The 17,762-nt window shown below is 36.3% G+C and overlaps 2 protein-coding genes across 3 annotated transcripts in view; both read left to right on the top strand.

Moving 5' to 3' along the window:
• LOC128673747 (uncharacterized protein) overlaps positions 1-17,719 on the top strand; it is a 36,899-nt gene extending 19,180 nt beyond the window's left edge. Inside the window, exons 3-7 of one of the 2 annotated variants that reach the window (XM_053751809.1) lie at positions 11,817-11,922; positions 13,222-13,364; positions 13,858-13,955; positions 15,055-15,220; positions 15,719-17,719. In XM_053751809.1, coding sequence (XP_053607784.1) covers positions 11,817-11,922; positions 13,222-13,364; positions 13,858-13,955; positions 15,055-15,220; positions 15,719-15,819 — 614 coding nt within the window. In that variant the 3' untranslated portion in view covers positions 15,820-17,719. Of the gene's footprint in view, positions 1-11,816; positions 11,923-13,221; positions 13,365-13,857; positions 13,956-14,334; positions 14,501-15,054; positions 15,221-15,718 lie in introns of both variants that reach the window. The other variant, XM_053751810.2, reaches the window with a different exon arrangement.
• krimp (krimper) overlaps positions 1-17,762 on the top strand; it is a 228,711-nt gene that overhangs the window by 32,782 nt on the left and 178,167 nt on the right. The gene's annotated exons all lie outside the window — the stretch shown is intronic.

The following is a 17,762-nucleotide window of genomic DNA, read 5'->3' as shown; positions in this document are numbered from 1 at the left end:
CCGTGACCTCCACGCTTGTTAACAAATCCATGTAATCCAATTTGCTGATGATGCGAATAGGGCCAGATGTCGGTCAACTGCATCGTGTCGCGTGGTTCTACCCTACGACCGCTCCTGTGAATGCAGTCGGGAACACACGAGGATGAAAGAGAGGGTGAAGTACAGTCAACCGAAGATCAAGGTTCGCTGCATGGAACTCTCATCTCCGCGAGTTGGAGGCTTGGCTTTATGCGGCGGTAGTACGGGTGAATTTGAAATGAGATGTACATCTACAAGATGTGCAGTTAATGAACAAGAGTCGTGATCTTGAACCTAACATTATGGTTTTGAAGATAGAATCAGAGCATGATCATTAAAAAGTGATGTATACCATGGCCGATAATTGTTATTCATAACTTTTAGTGGAATATAGACAGGTAATGGATTTTTAAGTCGTTTGTAATGGATTGTAAGAAGCTTCTATTGAGTTGGTATTCAATTATGATTCCAATTAAACTACTAGCAACACCAAAGATATTCTTATAGAAATATTTAGTGTCTTCTTGTTACAGATACGGCCAGCCGGTATCACATACTTTTCTTTTATGGGGTAGACAGAGCCAAGAGTCGTGAAACATTTTCAGCAAAATATCGGGCTGAAGGAATTGTGATTGGTCATCTTGATATTTCCTTAATTTAAATGTTGACTTCATACCTCAAACAAGGCCTGTACCTTCTGTATCTTCCGTGTGACATTGTGTATGCCATATAAACATCAAAATATTTACGACACGGTTAACACAATGTTGGTGATGTCACATCGCGTGTCAATGATGAGTGGCCTTGGCTTATAATTCAGTGATTAAGAGCTGACACTAACAATACCTTTTGAGAAGAGATATGCAAAAAGATTAATGGGTGTATTGCATTTATCCTTCCTTACCTATTATATATACCTATGCGATTATCCAATAGGTAGTTAGTATAGTAGAGAAATTATACATAAATTTATATTTAAAAAATGGTAAGCCCTTCTGGCATAATAGGGACCAACACTGTTTGAATGAGTTTCTTTCGGCATTTCTTCTCAGCAGTGGTCGTTCCGAAATGCTAGTAGTTTGTAGCTTTGGTAAACATCATTTAATTTAGAATATGACGTGAAAAAGTGCCTGTGAAGGCCTAATTTCTGAATAAATGATTTTGATTGATTTTGATTTTGAGCAATGCATTTTGTCTAATATGTATAGAGGTGAAGACCTATTTGCATTTGGTAGTTAGTAAATAATCGTGGTTAAACAACTGTGATGGGTTTAAAACAATGATCTAAACATGAAATGATAACATTCATGAATCATAAAATGATAAAATAGAATGTAATCTCACTAGTTTAGTTTCTGTTTGAAGCAATCTGATCATCAAAATCGTAGAAATACGAATGATTTCTAGTGTTGATAAGAAAGAAATTCCATGCACACAAAGGTGGAGTCGAACTGTTTTTGTCTTTTGTTGAATAAAAACTGACTCCATTAATATCAATCACGCGGAGCCGCAGTTATCAGTTTTTAGCTTATTATCATAATTGCTATTCTTTGATTTGCAATTGAACAACGAAAAAACAAAACATTTAATGCCACGAAATACAACAATTTTCTTTGGATATTAGCTGCAATTGTGAATATAGCCTATTCGTATGATACGAATACACAAAAAATCTAAAAGTAAAAGTGATATAACAAATTGAATGGCAAGAATTAGGCAACCCTTCGTCATTGCGGTTTTAATAGATCTATGGCATGCAAACTAACAATATTCTGTGTGAATGTCTGAATATAGACACGATTACGTAGATAGATATAAGAGTTTTTGAGATTAAGGCTTGTGGTAAGGGACTTGCCATAAAAGATTATTGGAAATTAATATTAAGTATTCTTATCTTTATAAGAATACTTAATATTAATTTCCAATAATCTTTTATGAATCTATATCAATACTATTGAGGAACAAGTCACTAGAGAAAGTGTTGGCAACTTTTCTAATGAGTTTTAATTTCACGTAAGAACTTTACAGAAGAATAAACAATTCCACACAAGTCCCGTTGTAATAAAAAAATAATAATTATTGGACGTATTTGAGTCATAAACTTCGCACGCAGTAATTGCAATCCTAACATATGATCATATAACAAAAACTGTCATTTTCTACGCGCAAGCACTGGCTCAGTTTACTTTCTCGATGAAGTAAAATTTACTCCGACTGACGGATGCCACGGGCAGGTGAAATCTCTTAGTCCGTGCCACATAGAACCGGTCTCGCCACTCGCCGCCTAATGAAATGGGTGAACATACAAGAATTCATCATTTAAGAGGATGCGATATGTCTCGGGTCTTTTAGTTGTTAAATTTAAATTTTTCGACCAGTCTGTTGGCCTCGTTTATGACGATCATGATGTTAATTATGTAGACATGGAGGAGATATGAGCCGATGATTAATTAAAAGGAGAAACACTTTCGTAGTTTTAATGACAACGTTTTAATGAACAGTCACGCGCAAATTGTAGTCATAAACAACAATTAAACTTTCATTATCACGTATTTGTCTAAACACACATTATTTTAGGTTTCTAAGAAGTTGTGGAAAATATAATTGAAGTCAATAAGAATGAGAGAGATTTATCGGCCCAGGTGCAATGGCAATGAGTCAAAAACAAACCATTCAGGACGACATTCCTCAGACAGTTGTCTTTGTGCGTAGAAAATCAGATAAGGCGAACGTTTGTTATGTCTACTGACTACATAGCAATGCTAGCTAAAATTCATATCTTATAGAATAATGAACGTCAAAACTTGTAAAAAAATATATTTGTAGGACCTATGCCCTAAAATCATTAGAAACATATTTCAAAAAAATAGAAACTATCACCTACATTTAATGTTTTATGGGCAGATACACCTTATTGTAAACTAGCTTTTTGCCCGCGGCTTCGCCTGCGTATATTTCCCACGAAAACAGTTATTTTTCTGGGATGAATATGTCCCTCTCCACACTTCAAACTACATGTGTGCAACATTTCAAGAATATTGGTTAAGTACATGGCGTACGATTTACTTGATTACAATGTAAGGTGACGTAACCGGTGATTAAAATTTAATGTTATAAACACCCGCAATATAATAACATGCAGAAATTATTTAAATAGCTATGTCCTTGCGCATACAGTTAAATTAATGATAATTATGCCAGGTTACAATACGCCAACTCTGTTCGAGATGCCGACGCTACCTACCTATCATTCATTGTTTCTGTTTACAATGATAAGCTATTCACCTTTGAAACCAAATATTTCGAAATATCGGATGTCCAATGCTTGTATAATGTTATTTCTGAAGATGATTGAATAAATTTTTCAACCTAATTATGCATTTAGGAATTGTGATATGAAAGTTAATATATTAATCAGAGGATGGTTGGCGTATAATGTAAGAATATTGACTCATCTCATACATACATATATATTATATATATATTAAACTTACAATTTAATACTTACAGGGTAGACCTTTTGTATATACTCTAGTTTATGAGGCAAGTCTGTCGGTGCTGCAATTTTTCGATGATATGAAATTTACATTCATAAAACTAGTTATCTAGGACATCAATACGTAGTGGTTGTACTAAGCGATGACTGTGTGGCAAGAGACAATGATGTCATACAGGTGATAGCGGGTTGTTTGTTTGTCCATTCCACTATATCGCGCATTACTAGATTACTGCTGTAATGCACGGCTTAATGCCATCTGTGGGATTTTGCTTATTAGATCATGGTCATGAAGGTCATGGTCTACGTGGAATGAAACATGACGCAAAACGACTTTCTTGGATCATATTGAGTGTAGGTTTCCTTATGCTAGGGATTTTTTGTGTATTACCACCAATCTGCCCTGCCCTTTATAAATCGCTTGCCTTTTCGAATTAATAAACGAATTTTAAGGATAGACATCCATCAATCCTGAAAAATTATATGTTAATGTAACCTACCTTGTGGCAACACTAAATGTTACTGTCTTAAATATGATATGACAAAGGGTTCGCGCCGGACGGTAAAAAAAGAGCTGTTCGAATATTGTCTTTTCACATGGTTATCACCATGGTTCACAAAATATATTTTTTTCTGGTGTGAACCACAATAGAAAAATCTCTAAACATAAGCTGTTTGTTATTAACTGCATTAAAGTTATTGCGATCTATCTGTGACTATCCTTATAAAATCTTGAGAATCACCCCAAAACCTTTTTTGTATCTACAATTCAAAAAAATTGATCGATTTATTACTACCGGATAGGTAAATAGAATCACGAGGCACCTAGATGAAGAGTGAAATTGTAACAACTCGACCATTATACACGAGCCTTGACCACTTAACCACCATCGATTCAAGCACAGATTTTGATGAAAACAATGAAAACACTGCTAAAATTATATAGTCCGATAACAATACGATACAATCTTATATCCAGAGTTGCGTTTAACTTCCTTCCACGCATTCATACATCAAACAGTCGCGCGTAAACCGTGTCCAGTTTCGTAAGAATGCTAAAACTATATTATCTGCAATTTTGCAAGGGCCAGCGTACCGTGAAGGAATGTGACTTCTTTCGGGCCGCTAGTGATGCGACTTCGAGACTTTAGTCCTGTTACCGTCTTCTTTTCAACGGCTAAAATTAATGAATCGTGACCAAAAAAATCCTGATGTCATCAGGTAAAGTGATGCGAAAATGAAGTTTTATAAACCTAGAACATGGTCCCGCAAGAAAATATTGAATTAAACCTGGACTACAAAAGCTTTATTTTGGCGGCTCTTTACTCTCTCTTACAAACCAACAAAATTTTTAATTTGGAGCGACTAAAAACAATTGAAAGTAAATTGTGGTGTAAGACTGGGTAATATCAATTCGCCGATATTGTTCACATCTGCTCTAGAAGACCCGCAATGACTGGACTGGAAAAGTTATAAATATCAACAGAAGAAGATAATAAAAAAACAAAGCAAATATAAGACCAGATTAATTATGCGCACAGTTTTGATTTGCTATCTATCTATTCAATAGAACAATGGAGTAAACCAATACCATTATTACAAGAATGACAAAGGCTAAATCTATTTCGCTTATTTATACTTGTACGAAATACAATAAATGTAAAAAAAAAATGGAACTGTATTTTTACATTTTAAGTCTAAAAGTCTTTTACAAGTGAGGCTTGCAGATGGTCTTCAGACAAAATATTCTTTCAGGTGTAACACTTGAATTGCGTAGTATGAGTTTAATGGGCTGGCAAAAGACATTACGTATAAAGTACCCTATGTGGTTGACAATAGGAAATGATAGTATGTAACGTATAAGTATTTATAGAAAATGACTTCTTTGGGTATGGCAGCTATTGTCAGTGACGGATTTGCAGTCTTGGCCGCCCTAGGCCATGTGGTATTAGCCGCCCCTTTCCTATTAGTCAGGTCTTAGGTACTATACTACATATGAATTTATCTACGGTCCTACCCGCGCCTATGGGGCATTAGGGCAAAGCCACCAGTGTAAACAGGGAAAATAATCTTTATTCATATGCATCGAAATAGTAACTATTATGCTTACGTAACCCGTGAGGTTTGTCACTTTCTTTAGAGGTCTCTATGGTTTATTTTAAAAAATGTTTTTATTTGCTGCCAGTCGGAACTTTTTGATGATAACAAATGTCTGTTTAATGAAATTAAAACCTTTTTCAAATTATAATAACAAACACGCAAGAATTCTTCAGAAAAAGCGAAATTATCGTACCAAATTAAATTGTGGCAATGTAGAACGTGAAAATCACTCGCGGAAACTATAAGATGGTGTTTTATGTCATCTTGAGATGGATTAAGATTTTATCAAGGTGCAATAAGATGCGGTTGGCAGACGTTTGACTTGCGTCCAAGAGGCGCCAGATATGGTATTATCTCCGTTACTTTCTGTTGTTTATTGACCACCATATGATTCATCTTTCTCTCTCATCTTAGCTCATTTTTCTGGGGTGATTTCTCAAAAACAAAGCGTTCGAGCCTATGTGCAGATTTCTTAATTTCTTCTCCATTTCACACGATCGGTATCGCATCTTTAGATGCACGACATCTCATCATATAGCACTTAAGAGATTAGTGTCGAAATTTTTTGAAGGGCCCAAATGACAAATGAAATTTTCTGCAAAACTTCTTGTGTCTTACATTGGTGTTTTGTAAGTACTGGACATGAGGCTTAATGCTAAAGTCGTTAACAAGTCTTCACATCACATATGTGATAGCCGGTATGCGCCAATACCGTTGGATGACCGAGCTCGCGCAGACGCAAGTAGGATGCCCATTACATGCATGGTTTTATTTTATTTAAGTACTTTCATTTGCTTCCGTGTGGCCAGATTTATTGAATTATTTCGATCCTGATCCGAAATCCATAGGTGGCGTGCTAGGGTTGGATTCCTAGGTACGAATCCTACTCAAATTACTTTGTATACCAATGTTACTTATGTAGAGTAGTTTTCATACACCATCACTTAGTTCAGGTGAAGGAAAACATTGTGACACTAGTTTGCACACTGGTTGATAGTTCAGTCCAGTAGTGTCCTCTTGTTACTAAATATGTCAGTTGGTAGTCGAAAAGGTCATGCCGGATGCCTCAGATGACTTGAATAAAAAAGGACACAATTTTAGCAATAACACACACTCTGTAAGAAAGACCACTAACTAAGAAAGAGTACTACTACTTATTAGCCAGTTATTTCCGGACAAATATAAGCGGATGGTAAACCTAGCCGTAAGTGACCAATTGGTGAAAGTCTATTTACATTTCCTAGCATGTGGAATATATTACGATAGATAAATATTTGATTCTATGTTGTGGTAGTTTCACGATGTAACATGCAGAATAACGTTAGATATTATTATATTTGTATGTTTAGATATTATTATTGAATTTTTAGAAATAAATAAATTATTGCATTACTTAGTTACATATTAATTATATATTACCACTGAAACCTCGTTACTAATGAAACTATTTTCGTCTCATTACGGTTTAACTACATACAATTATTTAAAAGTTCAACAGTAAACAGACTTCATTATCACTTCCGTCGTTGTAAGTAAGCCTGCTTCGCTTCCGAAGCGATAGCTTCCACATGTAGTGAATATCATGTATCCCTTCCTCACATGCACCATTAAATTTCCATATGTGTATCGTGCACGGATGATAATCACGCTAACCTGGTTACGTATCATTGACAGCGTGATGTGCATAGAAAAAGAATTATTCTTTATTCTATTAAACAAAATAGAAGGAGTGTTTAGTGAGACATGACAAATGTAAGATATTTATTAAAATTTTGCCTCACTTTCAGGGTGTAGAGTTAGCATTTTCTTTATTCTGAAATCGATAAATATTGAATGAACCTTACGACCATTTTACCATAATGTACCATATTTTTTCAAATTCTTACATCGATTAATAACCAACAACAAAAATAATTAAGTACCTAAGCTAATGCATTTTATACTAAATTTTTTTTGACCAAGTTGAGTTCTATAGTAAAATAGTGACACATCGATAATAACGAAATCACGATTTTTAGACGAGGGCGACAATAGGTGCTAATAAAAGCGGCCCCAAAATAGGTCCTTGTGGAACACCCATTGTGACTTGAATTTTAAAAGAGGTGTGTATAAAAATTTACATATTTATCGCACTCAAAGTAGTTAGCATATTATACACTAAGTTAGGAATACTAAAGTTCATGTTTGTACACTGGTTTTCTTTACTTCATATCTTGTTTTTACTACACATGCTCGAAAGCTTCAGTACCTAATTTCATATGAAATTAAATGGTCAAAGGCATTTGTGAATTGACTTTTACTCGAGTACCTATTTAAAGCTTTGGTTAGATAAGAATACGATGTCTTAAATTTAAAGCATAAGTGCTGTCGTAATATTTACATTGTAAACTTCTACTCAGTATGTGAGATTGGAAAACTGCTGAGAAAGTGAAACTGCAAATAGCCGAGGGAAATGTGAGCTGATTGGGTGGTATTTTGTTTACAATAAAATGTTAACTATCTTCTAATCTTACATAAGTTACTTTAGATTTGAGGTCATCAAAATTATTACGCCAAATACTTACAGTTAATAGTGTCATTTCAATACCTAGGGGGCTTATATTATATTTGTACAAGCGTGCATAGCATGTTATAATTTTTTGTAACATTATCGCGTTTTTTTCACTCGTTAATAATTTAATTGAAAAGAATTTAGCGCGTTTGTTTTCTTTGTATAATAATGTGTTATTATGCTTAACATTGTGTGATTCCCTTTGTTCTCTTTTGGTTACATAATGTAATATTTGCGCGAGACTTTAAACAAGGAAGTTCAGCTCACGTTTTATTATCACTTGGGAATTCTGAAAATACCTAGTGTCACTACATTCTAAACTAAATAAATATATATATTAGGACAAATTACACAAATTGACCTAGCCCCAAAGTAAGTTCTAGACTTGTGTTATTGGATACTAACTCAACGATACTATATTTTATAACATATAAGTACATATATAGATAAAGATCATTTTCCATCATGACCGGGGATCAAACCCGGGACCTTTCGGTTCAGAGGCAAGCACTTTACCACTGCGCCATCGAGATCGTAAAAAAATATCAAACTCTGTATATCAACAATTTATGTGGAACGTTTGTGGTTGCAGTAATTTGTACATAAACAATCATAATATACGTTTCGGTAAAGAAAGTTCAAACAGCAAAGACAATTTGTTGTGGTATATAAGTAAATCAAGTTGACCTACTTTTCTAGGCATAATAATGAATCTGGAATGAAAATGTGAATAAATTAATGAAAACGAATAATAGTGTACTGATACTTATTGCTTCGGTAATGAATTAATTTATAATTCCTGACTTATGCACAAAACGTGTTGTTTGTATTGTCGATATCGGTTATCAGTCATTTTTTGGCGATGCCAAGTTCTGATACAAAGTTTCCTTCAAGAATGCCTCCAATACAACTTTTCGACCCAAATACCTGTCCTGGCCACCCATTAGTAATCAGCTTGCGAAATCTCCGAGTTACTGCTAAAGGACCGACACTTTCTCTTAAGGCCTTAGATTGAAATGTCACAGACCTGGTTACCCATTTGTTCCAAGTGCAACTTATGATTATAATTATTCATGTTCATATCATATTTGGCCGTGGTTGTGGTTTAAAATATGGGGAGGAGCGATTTGATAACTTTTATATCTTTATTAGTAGGTAATTAGATAGTATCATATTCCTTTCATGGGTATAGTTTGCGTATATGATCATTTAAATATATAGATCAATATTCTTTAAATAACTTAGATTACCTAAATTATATTCCTTCACAATAAAGAGCGCCGAACTAAATACCATGACTTTAACATAACGTCAAGTACTTAGCTAGATTTAAATTTATTTTCGTTTTAACGCAAACATAAACCATTTTCGCCCTTGCCTTTGTATTCCATTCTACATTAATGAATTCGCTTCAGGCTATAGCTTTCGCTGCCTCCTAAACAAATCGGCTGTTTGTTATTACTGCATGCCATCGCCGATGTAGGTGGAACAATGTGCCTCGCACTTATGCTCATTGCATATTCATAAGAAATTTTGAGTCGCACCTTCTAATAGTAGTTATTATGAGAGTACGCTTTAATATGTTGTTATTTTGTGATGACCTTAAAATTTGACCTTGAATTTCCACTGATTGACCTCCCATAAAGAAGAATATAGTCTCATCTAACTTCATTTTATGACTATCTATGAGCAGATATTTAGGCATTTACATTCGTTTATGTGATATCGCTGTTTATACATAGGACTCAATCAACCAAATCTATGTTTTTATCGCCATTGTCTAAATCTTTAATCACATCTTTATATTTAATTGAAATATTATCAAATGTTTCTCATTCATACGCTTCATACACACGATACAGCCGTATTCAATAAACTGGTATCAGTTCGGCGATCATATTTTTTCTAGTGAAATCGAATCTCGGTCGTGCTTTGACGTCGTAATTACAAACAACTTCTGTCACTTTCCTTCTTAAGAAGTGGCTTGGTATTAGAAAGGGATACAACCTTCTCAAGTGAATGGGTTGTGGGAACGCAGACTGGTTACAATAGACAGTGTAATTTATGTGGTTATATCTTTTAATCATCGCTAGGCATGCTGCTTAGAACTAGGTTTTTGGGATGTGACGTGATTTAGCGATGATGATCGCTTTTATTTATGTGACTAATGATATACCTGAGGATTGTTTTTATTCATTTTCTGACAAATGCATTTTTAATTTCGAGCTGTATAATGGGAGAAAGGAACCTAGAACCTTATAAAGCTTGTATTGTGCTATACTACTAAGTACTTGTAGACAGCACGGTAAATTATTGTTCCTATATACATACAGTGAAATCATGCAGTCGGCAACCAAGGATACCAAAAATGTAAAAGTTAAGAGCATTTGTAACACTAACAGAGCTGAGACAGGTAGTTAGTTACTAAAATATTTGTCAAGAGCACTATTTTTGAAATACCGGTGAAACGTGTCATTGGTGAGAAGATTTAGAAATTAAGTTCAATTTCGTAAACGCCAACTGCTTACAGATATATTTATTTACAAACTACCTACGTCTGGAGAAATAGAATTCCTACTTCTAAACTAGCAATAGCAAGATAATTAAAATGATTAATTTAGGTAATCCCAGACTGGCAATGCCTGGTTAGAAAACTTGTAATAAACAAGAGAACGATAAAGTTTCCATTTCAATTTCTCTTCTACTCACTAGCTTTTTCCAGTTATACGATACATTCAATGCAAAATTCACAATAAACGTTTGAACTTTTCTAACTACTCAGATTTACCTAATCAATGAAAATTCGTACAGTGGATCCTCCAAAATATTATAAATGCGGATGTTTGGATAAGTAGCATATAATATGGTACTTTTTATCACGAAATTCCTACAAGACCGGAGACGCGGTGCGTAGCTAATGCGTAATGTCTCTTGGCTACCTATAAAATACTTCATTGTTTTGGATCACACGAAACGAGCGAACGCTCACTCATTCTTTCTTCACAGAAGTTGTCCAATCAATGGCTGGCCATAGCACGTTGGCATTGGTTATAGCACACAGCCATTTAGTATTAGCCATTCGCTCGCTTGGTGTAAATGCACCTTTATAATGCAATTCTACACTCTAGGGTAGTGTAGAATTGCATGCATTGCTTTACAATCCTTTTAATCATTTATCGTGAAACATCGGATGATCCGTCTCAGATGCGCCGTCTCAATACATCGTAACGAGCAAGACAATGGCAATGGGAGACGGGCGTGCCGCCATTGTTGGCTTTCCTGGTTCATTCGAAACTGACGGTTGCTGGTTTATTTGTGGTTTTATTCGCCTCTTCCGGCCGAGAACGGATAATTGTTTATTTGTTGTATCTATTGCAAATTATATGAAAAAAGAAATACAAATTAATACGTATTACCTTTAGGCAGAATAAGTTAGACGGTTTGTATGTGGCAATAAAACTATAATTACACAGATAACTAATTAAAACACAAGAACAATTGGTGGTATTGTTTTTTTTTCATTCATATGTTTATAGTACAAGAAAATATGTTTGGCTTTGTGTTTTATTCCTAAACTTCACATTACGTTGCCGTGTTTCTTCTTCAGCTACGAAGCTAAGTTTCTAATTATTGTATTTCTGTTCTTTCCAGTGGAGATCTACCTGTCCCCGGTGGAGACGCACTGCAGCAATGTCGACTACTTCATCCCCGACGAGAACAACGAGACCAAAGGACTGTCTGATGATGCCATGAACAGGTGAGATCATTAACCCCTCAAGCCCTAACTAAACAAGCAAAAAAGCTTTATTGAGACTTAGCTAGTTTTTTAAAGGAAGTTTCTGGTGGGATTTCATTAACCCCTCAAGCCGCAACGTAGGCTCTACCGCAGTACTGTGTGAGGGGCTGGGATTCGTAACGGGCTCCGCTTTCTTCTATCAGTCTATTCAAATGTTTTTGAAGTGATCCTTTTTCTTTTACTCTGTTCAGGCCTTTTTTTTTTCTCATTATCTCTGTCCAGCTTAAATCTTTCTAATCCGCCATCATCCAAACACATGGTGCAAATACAAAGAACAATCTTTCTTGAGGGCAGAATTAAAACTGTTAGAAGGAAACAGCATTAAATTCACCAAAGCAAACTGTGTATATCAGTCAAGAGTCAGACAATTGTTAATATCATTTGTCGAAGTCGTAGCAACCTTGTACCACATTTTGACAAGTGGGTCGGCAGTCAATCGTTGAGACTTAACTTAGATACACTCCAATCAATTCAGTATTTCCCATTGGTAATGAATACATTTTAGCACCGTAAATCACAATTAGGTTTATCGTAGTGTTAAATTTACAGAAGTGTAGAATACTAAGTAGGTACCTACCTACTTACATAGTGATAGTATCTACATGAAATTGAACCATAATAATATTTTCTCTTATGTCTGTCCCTGTGGGCGTCTCTGCAGTAGTGTAGTAATTAACTATACCTAATAGCGACTTTTATACAAGTAGTGGAGACTGACGTCTTAGCTAGATTGCTAGTAAGCTGCAAGATTACCGTTAAACTTAAGAATTACATAGTGTTAATGCTATGTTAAATGCTAATGAGTATATGTGAGATGTCAGTTTATACTTGAATAGATTGCGTCAGAAACGTAAACAATGCTTCTTAGGTACTTGCTGAGCCGTGACAATGTACAGTTTCTATTCATTCACGTATTTTTAGTTTCTTCAAAATATATATTGCGGTGTCGGTGCATGCCTAAATTGGTCAATGTCAGTGAGTCGGGCTAAATATACATTAGGTATATTTCTACTTACCTATGTAATACCTCAAAAAATATTCAGATGCTCTTTCTTTACAAATAAAGTAAGAAACTAAACATGGAATACATTTGATTTTGTACAGAAATTAGGGTAATTATTTCACAACGTAACAAAATTGCCAAGATCTTGCCAAGAGATTTTTAGAGACAAGAAACGTTTTCATCTTGGTACTTAAGTGCTTTTTCTGTTGTACAAGATTATGTATTTTCAATATTTTTATTTTTAAAAAATATTTCAGGTTGCACATGGCGCGGTCAACCGTAGCTCTGTTCATCGTGGCATTCCTCTCTCTCTTCATCGCGTTCTGGACCGGCGTGGTGGGCTGCTGGAAGCGCAGTCCCGGCAATATCACCGCCACCGCCATTCTCATGCTAGTCACATGTGAGTATCATCATCATTATCGCTCTGAGCAGCTGGCGTCCACTCTTATCGAGCGCATTCCCTCGACTTCAAGTTATAGAACCTCGGCGTCCGCTTTTCATAATAATAGGTACGTACTTAATTTACTATGACATAATTAAGGAAATCGAGAATATAATATGAGATCATAGAATTGGTCATCATTTAATTTGACGTAATATCGCACTGTAAGTTGCGCTTATTGCTATTAATAATTACTTATTGAAGCAAATTTAATATTTGTAGACAGTCTCGTGCACCGTATACTTAATAGGTAGATTAGACTGGTGGCACTTATTTTCAAGAGAACAGGCCTAGCGTGACCATAGTTTGTGGGGTCCAAAGAGGGATTATTTTTCCTGATCCATGTCTTCAGCCAATTGTTAAATTCTACTAGGATAGCTTCTTTCCCTTTTCGGTGAATGTGCAACATTTTCGTAGCTTGGATTATAATTTGAATGTTTTCTTGTTGCAGGCTTGTTAGCAGCAGGAGCCATGGCCCTGTGGCACGGCGTGGAGTTCTACGAGCGCGAGAAGGTCGTCGGCGAGGAGTACTACCAGCAATGGCCTGAGGTAATAACGTCGTTTCGTGTTCTAAACGAAATGGGAATAAAAACTCAGATTGGTATACAGTCCTTGAGCTAAGGCCAAGGAGACTGGGTTTTTTATTGGCTTTATAACCTCCCTCGTTGAGGGGATTTGCCCATGAATATGAGCAAATTGCTGGCAGTGCGAAAATGCTACACAAAGAACGTTGCTGTCCATTGTTTAGTAGTTTTTCAACAAAATATTCACGTTCCTTTCACTATGTTTTTCTTTTAAAGACTAAAAATGAGAATATCACAGATGGTAATATGATGGTAGGTCATATTTGTTCGTCTACCCCATGAGACCCCGTATCAATAATAAGCCGTGTCCGCCTGGAACAGTTCTGACCCCCCTCCGCCGACAGGTGCTAAAGTCATACTCGTCAGTGTGGTACGACTGGTCGTACATGCTGGCGTGGTGCGCGGTCGCCGTCTCCTTCGCCAGCTCCGTCCTCTTCTTCTCCGCCGCCGTATGCCTCAGCAAGGAGAAACATCGAGAACAGCAGAATAACGTGCAGTACATCATGCCAGGTCAGCCGCCATTTTGGGACGGCAGCCATCTTGTTTAACGCTTGGCGGTTTGGTTTAAATGCGGATTGTTTTTTTGTCACAAATAAATAAACAAAGGTATGGCAGGTATGGCAGGTATGGCACGATGCCGCAGCGGTTCGTCGTTAATTTCCCATTTTATTATATAGGTATCTTTCACCCCGACCATAACTTAGATTTTAAGTAAATACATTGTAATTATCTCATACTAACAAAATGCTTTCTCTTTCTTTTCATGTTTCTATGAAATTTGGCTACTGCGTTTACGACATGGCGACCGGTCTAACGCAATGCGCTCTTAATATCTGGTTTACGCCAATTGCAATACTAACACGCTTCCCAAAATAACATAACTGGTGCTTAAAACCAATAAAATTGTACATATTGAAATGGTATTTAAATCACATGCAAAAAATATTACCACATCCAAACAATGTTTAACATAAAAATAACATTTGTGTACTCCAAATTATAATTTAATCTCGTATAAACTTTGCACTTACATGGAAACTCTTATGTAAAACGGTATAAACCAGATATTGCGTAAATTCGCGCGTATAAGATACGACTGGTCATACATGGTCGCGTGGTGCGGCGTGGCGCTGTCACTGTTGTCCGCCATTTTGTTTTCGTCGGCGGCCATTTGCTTGAGAGGCGAGCGGGAACGGGAGGAGGCGCTTAACATGCAGTACCTCATGCCCGGTAAAGCTTTCATTTAGTTTTTAATGCTTAGCTAGGTTGAATTTGAATATAGAATTGTTAGATATCAAAATAAAGCATAGGTACTTAGAGAAATAAATTATAGAATATCATTTTCAATTCATTGGAAAACAGTACAGAAATTATCACAATGAAATCTGATACTAGTATTGTAAAAAATACTGAACATATTATGTTGATATTAATGAGAAGTATAGAAAAAATGGTGTAAAACCATTTGTTCACGATTGACGAGAGAAAGGCCTAAGAAACATGAAAACTGTTGTAAATATATTTTCTGGAATTATTTGTATGCTTTGGATGCATGGGTATGAAAGTTTTGGTGTGGAATTAACGAATAAGTACTTATTAAAACTTAATGAAATTACAATTTGTTTACATTGTCAAAATTAATAAAAAAGACATTTGAATTTTTTTCAAATACTTACACAATTACTTCAAATAATTAGTAGCCATTAATAACCAAATCTCCCCCCCCAGTGTACCCGCAGAAGCAGCAGTACGCGTACGCGGGCTACCCGCCGGCCGCGTACCCCGGGCCGTACTACCCCGGGTCGCAGTACGGGCCCTACAACTACTGATCTCGCGACCAGATGAGGGACCTCGTGGCGGCGCACTTCGCCAACCCGCCCGCCCCGCAGGCGCCCGCCCGCAACCCGCCCTCCCTCGCCTACAGGTCAGTCTCCTCCGTCGAGACCTACAACTCCCACCGGAAAATCAAACGATCCAAGCTCGGCGACAAGAAAGTATACCGTCCTGTACGGAGACACACTCTATCCAGAATAGACGAAGCGCCTCAACAAACGGTTAGACCGAGATCGAGAAGCTTGCAGCATTCCACGGATTTCTCGTCGACCCGACCGATATTGCGATCGCGGTCTAACATTTCGGCGGACACGAGCCGCAGCGTCCCGGTCTGTAACCAAAGCCAAGAGATTGAGAACCAAATCGAAAGCGGCAGTCCTCAATACGCCGAACCGAAGGAAGGCTACGACTCTGCTTCGTCGTATGACAGACCCGTGTCTATGTCTGATCTGCCGATAATGGTGCCTATAGATCCAGCGACAGGGGCGTACATCGCCTATCCGGACATATTCCGCAACGACGGCTGCAGACTCAACCCTCAGCGGTGGAGACGCAAGAAGTCCTCCAAACACAACAATTTGTACTTGGCGTTCATGTATTAGAATTAGGTTGCGCGGGTGAAGGCGACACGACCAACAGATGGTTATGAGTTTCGATCAAACGCCGTTACAGTGTATGACGCCACAACCCATTATTTTTTTCTAATTCTCTAAACATTCATACACTGCCTTTCAATGGGTGGCCCGAATCTGGTTGATAGATAATTCTGTTACTATTGGCACATTTACTTGCCGCGGTAGGGTCCGTTCGGTCTAAAAGCGTACACACTTTGCAATTTGACTAGCAACCGTCGATCACACAGCAATTTGTTGAAAGGGATGCACACATGTAACCGAAATCCTTATCTCTCGTTTGAATACTTGCATCCCATAGTGCGACGGATTGCAAAGTGAGTTATCGCTTTAAGTGATACTTAAAAACGACGACTTGGACCCCAACGGCATCTAAGCACGGCTTTACGAAACTCTACACCACTTGGGCTTACACTATCAATCACAAGAAATTATAATCTACATATTCGATTTAGTATCAATATAAATTCAACTCTATGGTGTGAACTTTAGAACTCAATTCAGATTGATATTTTATCGGATATGTACTGCGTTCTTGAGGTTGATACGCCCTTTCCAAGACTCGAAGTTTCATTTCGAACAAATATATCTTAACGAATTTAGTAATAATGTAAAAAAACGGTGTACTTATCGTGAGATACCCACAGTTAGCAGTAAGTAGGGTGATTCCGCCATAAGAGATCGCGATTCAACAAAACATTTAGTTTTAAGATTGTAAGATGTAATAATTCTATGCATAAATCAATTTAGGATGAATTAATGAACAAATTCTATAATTATTATTATACTGTGCCTTTATCCTTTATATAATCGAAATGCTCATTTTATAAATGGAAATTTAGAATGACATATCAGTAAGTAAATTATTATTTTGTTGTTCAATATTTGCATATTTACTATTTCATATTATCAATACATGATAAATGAGACAACGCAATAAACAAATTGAGAGAAATAGAATATATATGTTTGATATATTGTTATTTCTTTCGTATATTTCTAGTTAGATTATGAAGTGACTGATAGGCCGTCCTGTGTGAGATTTGTGTAAATGCATAATTTCTCACAGATAACGTAATTAATATAATTAGTCAGAAATACGCGTAGGTCTAGTATTATAGTAGTCCCGGAAGGCTTTTGTAAATTTAAATTTATATGGATTATCGTGATCGGAATCTCTGTATAGAGGTTTTACACAATATTTTAATTAATTACAATACAAATGTATCTATAAAATTTTTCGGAATAAAATTTGTAAAAGTGATTTTTATTTCATTTTACCGTTCCCTTACAATACCAATTTTGAG

The sequence above is a fragment of the Plodia interpunctella genome, chromosome 11 (assembly GCF_027563975.2).
Source record: "Plodia interpunctella isolate USDA-ARS_2022_Savannah chromosome 11, ilPloInte3.2, whole genome shotgun sequence".
Lineage (NCBI taxonomy): Eukaryota > Metazoa > Arthropoda > Insecta > Lepidoptera > Pyralidae > Plodia > Plodia interpunctella.
Note: the sequence above shows the minus strand (reverse complement) of the source record. Positions and strands in the feature narration are given on the sequence as shown.